The sequence below is a fragment of the Melozone crissalis genome, unplaced genomic scaffold (assembly GCF_028551555.1).
Source record: "Melozone crissalis strain CALT ecotype California unplaced genomic scaffold, PUWL_Pcris_2 ptg000004l_1, whole genome shotgun sequence".
Lineage (NCBI taxonomy): Eukaryota > Metazoa > Chordata > Aves > Passeriformes > Passerellidae > Melozone > Melozone crissalis.
Window position 1 is genome coordinate 24,619,956 of NW_026535782.1, and position 6,000 is coordinate 24,625,955.

A 6,000-nucleotide genomic window follows, 5' to 3' on the forward strand; every position below is an offset into this window, starting at 1 on the left:
CAAAGTGTTTATGATCCCTGAGAAATGCTGGAAAGCATTTTAACAAAGACCTCCAGTTAATTCTCACATACGTTCATTTGCTACAAACTAAGTAACAGAGCATGAGAAAATATGATGCAGCATTATCAGCCTTACAAAAAATCCAGCAGTTTGAGAAGAAAAAAAATCCATAAACTGCTCCCCCTCTTCATTTTGAACTATAACAACTTGCCACTGTAATATGCTGGAAGGACACAGTCATCATATTTCACCTACAACTCTGCATTCATTATGGGTCAGTGGCCACCAACACCAAGAGGAAATGTAATTTCTACTGCAGACCCACAGAGCAGAGAAACCACAGTATCACTGAAATGTAACATTATGGAAAAACAGCCTGGACTTTGTCTCCTCAAACAAAAGGCACTGCAGGGATAATGAACTGACTTTTTAAGCCAAGAAACACACATACCAGTAAAGTCAAGTTTCTGGAAACCTGTTATAACTCAGAACTGAAAGGTGTCTGAAGTGTCATTTAGAATTTTTCAAAAAATAAATTAAAAAGGCAGGCAAAATTGTCTCTTGCATGAGGACACAGACAACGTACATCTTTTCCCCTGTCCCTTAAGTGTATTTGATAGTACCTTTTGAAGTTCTCCAAAGAGATGGCAGAAAGGCAAGAGAAAAGAGAGGAACACATGTGACACAAAAACAACCAGCTATGGTCCCATCCCCAGGATTCATACAATTTAGAAAAGCAATGATAGTTCTGGATTCTGAACTGCAGGAATATACATTCAAAAGGGATGGAAAATTACTAAGCTTGTTTATCTACCACAAAATGCTACTCAGTTGCAGTTTCTCTGCAACTCCACCAGCATGAGCAGCAGGCTAGTTCTTTGTCATTTGCAAATTTAGCATTTATTTTATCATGCCATATGTAGTCAAGGGAATTCAGCTAGGAGAGGTAGGCTCTGCTCTACCCTGTTCATCCTCTGCCTTCACAGAGGAAGATAAAGCAAAGAGGAAAAGGTGAAAAATAATGTTCTGGGTAGAGTTCAGATGCAGTGAATATCATCTGGGTCATTTCACGTTTCATACTCTCTGCTCCTGCCTTTACTTTGCCAGTTACTTTCAGAGCTGAACGCTGGGGCTGCTTATCAGCAGAGCTGCAGGGAAGCAGCAGAACACACTGAGAACAGCACAGGAAGGGACCAAACCAGAAACTTCCCTGCCAGTAACAGGGCAATCCAAGCAGAAACTCAAGGAACAGCTCATGGCTCGGGCAGGGAAAGCTCTAGAGGAGATCTCGGTGGCCTCGGGAGTGCTTGCAGAGGAGAGGGAGGGACGAGTAAATAAAGTGTGAGGCAGGATCCCTCCCACCCTCCCTTATTCAAATAAATCACTTAACTTTTCAGAGCAGCAAATCTCCTTACTCCTATGGATTAAAGGCAGACTTAAAAGAACGTTTGTTAACAGACTACCCTCTCCCAGGGTCATTCCTGATGCATGCCAGCTGACCACATGCAGAAAACTAAGTTAAGGGTGCCCTTGATTAAAAATGAAAAGTTTATTTCTAAATAAAACAGTACCTTTAAAGACAATTAAAAGGATTACTGGATGTGGGATACAATTTTAATTTTACTTCTATGGAGCTTGATGAACATTAGACAAGTGTCTGTGGTATAAGAATATATATATATCTTTGAAACATGGCCTTTTGCCATCCTTTATGAGGTGAAATGAAATTCAAGGTCTCAGGGCTCCCATGCAAGGAAGAGACAGCAGGACAATAATTTCAGAAGATAACCTTTAGGCTGCTCACTGACTAAGGAGAGCTGAGTCCCTATGGGATTCCCACTAAAATGTCAGGAAGCAACAATATTTTATCCCAGTACCAAGTATGTTTCTGAAGATTTCATGTGCCTGCCTACATGTTTTCCATAATGATCGCTCCATTAAAAGAGGGAAAGTTAATAATAAAAAATAAAGGCTAATTTACATTTCACTACATAATATCACAGAGCTAAGCAGGTAATTTTAAAAATAAGTTAAAATATATGACATGAATGAATAATGTTGCAAAATACCCATTACAAAAAATGTTTAGTAAAAGAGGAGGAAGAAAGCGGAGTGAAGGAGAAACACTTGTTCCAGGGGAATAAGTCAGATCAATAGGCTCATACCAAATAGATTCTAGGGAAAAGAAATAGTCAACAGGGTGAGCTACTTTGTCAATAAGTTGTTTAGTAAGAAATAATAATCCTCAGGAATCAAAGAAACAAGAGGAATCCCCTAAAAAATGCATATTTTGTAGATACAAACTGCTTCAGTCTGGCATGGGAACCAGGTCTAACCCCAAAATGCCTTCTCCAGCTTGGATGAAACACCAACATGACGACATCAAGGAAATCCAGTATCATCTATAAACTGACATGTTTAACAACTAAAGAACATGAACATTACAAATGCTTTCCTGAAACTCAGCCTCCAGGTGACCTATCCTCAGAGCCAGAATTTCTTCCTAAAGATAGAGAGACAGATGCTGCTGCTGGGTGTGGAACATAAATCCACTGACACAAACCCTGCTGTGCAATGGCTCACAACACCAGGGCAGATACAGTACACACAGACACAGGTGGCACACACTCTCCTTACTCCTTCTGGGCCAGTCCCCACCTTCTAAGTCTACAACAAACCTCTCATTAGCTTCAGGAAGTAAAAATCCCTGTGTGCATAGGCATCCCAACCAACAAAAACACTGCAATCACTTTTGCCGATTTGCTAAAACATGAAAACACAGAAAAGGCAATAGGTCAGGGACGCTGCACCTCGGCACACTGCAGGTACGGCAAGCCATCTCTCGTGTCTCACACCAAAGCAAACTAGCAAGATGTGAGTTAAATAGCTGACCTTTGTGTTACATCACAAGCTGCTCGTGAGGACACCAAACTTCCTCCTAACATTCTTGTAAGAGCTCACTTGTACTGTAACAAAAGGCAAGCATTGTTCTGATAGTTTCCTTAATATAGACACTAACAAAATGCTAAATAATAGCATCAAAGTGCTTTATTCCCTGCTTTCCCCAAGCCAACAAATTTCAGAATGTGAATAATAGTAATTTCATCTTCCTGGTGCTTTTTCCATTTCTTTTCTTATGTAACTCAAACCTGTTTCAAAAGAAAAACATAGTTTCAACACGTATCTCCCAGCAAGTCTTACAATTATTTTCAGAAAGCCTGGTAATAGCTCAGTATGAGTAAAACAAAAAAAAAAGTTTGTATTTGGCAAAATCTGAGTTTGTCCATATTTTCTTATTTTTCCTTATTCTTCAATGCTTTGCCTTTGGAAATCAATACAATTTTGGTGGCAGTGCTTTCCTCTCAGCTTCTCCACAGCAAGCATTTGAGATCTTCAGGTTACAATGAACCCCAATTTTGGAACATGATATAGATGCTTCTGGGAAGGGGGTAGTAACTCATTCACTAGTTCTCTCTAACAAGTATCACCTTCCCCTCAGATCTGTTCCACCACCACCAGAGCCAGTAACTGCAAGGGAAGGGGATGAGACAAAAAACTGAAACCAACCAAACAAAAACAAACAAAAAACCCCACAACAACAAAAAAGCCACCAGAGACAAAGCAAAAGGCAACTTATTTTCACACAGATAACAACAGGAACTGAAAAAGCTAGTGACTTTTTTACGTCTCCCAATTAACCAAGCTGCTCAAAGCTCAAGAGGGAAGAGTAACAAGTATATGAAAGCAATCATGATATGTTCTGCTTTCATGACCACCAGAGCCATTTACTTTATCTCCAAATACTCTCTCACCTCAGGTTTCATCAACAGGGTCAATGAAACCGTCATTTTTCAGCAGCCACATTTTTCTGCCCCAGCAGCCTCAGGTGAAGCTCATGGGATGCACATACCTGGGAGCCAGAGAACCTCCCTTCCACTTTGTCACCAACGCTGTTACTTGCTGAAAGCCACAGAACTTGACCAAAGCTGAAAATAGCCCCATGTACTTATTTTGGTAAAGAAGGGCTTTTTAAGGGACCATTATAGTGGCAGAACAATTTGCGCTTACTTTTAAATATTTAAACTTACAGTTCTTGGGGAATTTGCTCAATAATTCAATTCTTTATTAATCTGAGGAGAACAATCCAATTTAAAATTCTTTAAATTTTTCATTAAACTCTCTCTTTAAATCTCCCATTTCAGCATCCCCAATAATGTAACAACCTTTTAAATAAAGCTAGTGATTGCTCATTAACAACGTGAAGCCTTCACTGTAATTTTTGCAACAGCTTTTAGGGGAATTCATATATGTCTAAAGAGACTATGCAGAACACTTGTGGTCTGAAAGGGCTAACTTAGTAACTTTAGTAATCTCTGAGTTGGTAGCAACAATGGATGGCCAGACATGCTCAAGACTTAGAAGCAGTAACAGAAAGAAACCAAATACTGCACCCAGAATCCTTAAGGAAAACAATGTGCCTACCGATAAAGGCATCAAGTGCAAGGACATGCCTTGCCTCTGCAGCTACTCCCACTGCCAGCTGGATGCATCCAAAGGAACACTGCCTTTCGCCTGGCTGGCAAGGCTACAACCAGGTCCTGATCAGACACCCTCTAAAGTAAATACCATTATATGAGTGAGTCAGGGCAACAAACCATTTGGAAAGCCCACTTTGGGGGCTAGCCAATTTTTTTTTTTTCTTTCAGTTTGGAGCCTGTGGTCCTCAAGTGTCTCCCCAAACTGAAAAGCATTTTAGACATATGTAGCCAGTCCCCAGCAGCGAGCACAAGGGCTGTCAGGGCCACAGGAAGGTGCTCCAAACCCCACACATTTCACCATTCCTGGGCAGCGGGAAATATTTACACACGCACAAACCAAACAGGGTTTCCTACCAAAAGCCCTTTTTATTCCAGGGTCAAGGACCGACACGGCTGTTCAGTAGCCGCGGGTGTCCCATCCTTGGCCCCTGCGCCCTCGGGGCCGTCACTGCGGGTAGGGGAGCCCGGTGCTGCCCCTGGGCATCCTCCGCCGACCCGGGTGGCGGCCACTCCCGCAGGGACATTCAAGGGCAGCCGATCTGCATCCTCGGGCTCCCGGGAAGGAGCCACCCAGGTGCAGAGCCGCGGCCAGGGCCGGACACAGGGCGCCGGGGATGCCGCTTCCCTCCCCCGGCACCTTCCCCCGCCGCGCAGGCCCGGGGCTGTGCTCCCCCGCCTCCGGCAGCGCCGGGGCTCCCTCGGCATCGCCGCCTTTGGCCGCCGGTGCGCCCGGCAGCGAGGGCAGCGGCCCGGCCGCGCTCCACCTGCTCGCCGCCGCGTACTCACTCCGCGTAGCCCGTGGTCCAGGGCAGGCGCCGGGTGTCCTTGCTGAGGATGAGGATGGGGCGGGCGATGTGGTCCGCGGAGCACTCCACCTCGTCCGGGGACAGTCCCAGGAACTCGGGTCTCCCGTAGGGGAAGCGGAGGGGCAAGTCCGCGCCGCTGCCGTGGTCGGCGCCCGCGCTGCCAGCCATGATGCCGCCCATGAAATTGGCCACGGCGGACTTCACCCGTGTGAGCATAGTACCCCCGCCGGCGGCGGCAGCGCCGGGGCCGCCGCGCAGGGCGGGGAGCGGGGCGCGCCGGCGGGCAGCGCTGCGGAGGCGGCTCCGGCGGCCCCGCCGCGCTCCCGCAGTGGGGGCGCGGGGCCGGGCGAGAGGACGGCGGGCTCAGGGGCAGCCGCGGGGCCGAGGCCTCATTGCAGGTTTCCCCCTCCCGGCGCGGCGCTGGGTGAACTCAGCCCGGCGGCAGCGGCTGCTGAGTCATGTGATAGCGCGGCTGGATTCGCCCGGGCGCTTCCTGCTCCTCCTGCGGCACCGGCGGGCTCCTGGCACACGCCGGGCACGGGCGCCGCCGCCTCCCCGCGCCGGGGCCGGCCCGCGGCAGGTGCGCGGCGGGCGGAGCCTGCGCCCGGCGGGGCCGCCCCCGGCTGCCCGCAGCGATGCGGCCGGGAGCGCGGTCC

At 47.3% G+C, this 6,000-nt stretch overlaps 1 protein-coding gene across 1 annotated transcript in view; it reads right to left on the minus strand.

Annotated features, from left to right (window-relative positions):
• Nucleotides 1-5,601, minus strand: part of PPM1H (protein phosphatase, Mg2+/Mn2+ dependent 1H) — a 129,559-nt gene extending 123,958 nt beyond the window's left edge. The window contains exon 1 of the mRNA XM_054272744.1: nucleotides 5,325-5,601. Within this exon, the coding sequence (XP_054128719.1) occupies nucleotides 5,325-5,560 (236 nt within the window). The 5' untranslated portion in view covers nucleotides 5,561-5,601. The remainder of the gene's footprint in view (nucleotides 1-5,324) is intronic.
• Between the last annotated feature and the right edge of the window lie 399 nt (nucleotides 5,602-6,000).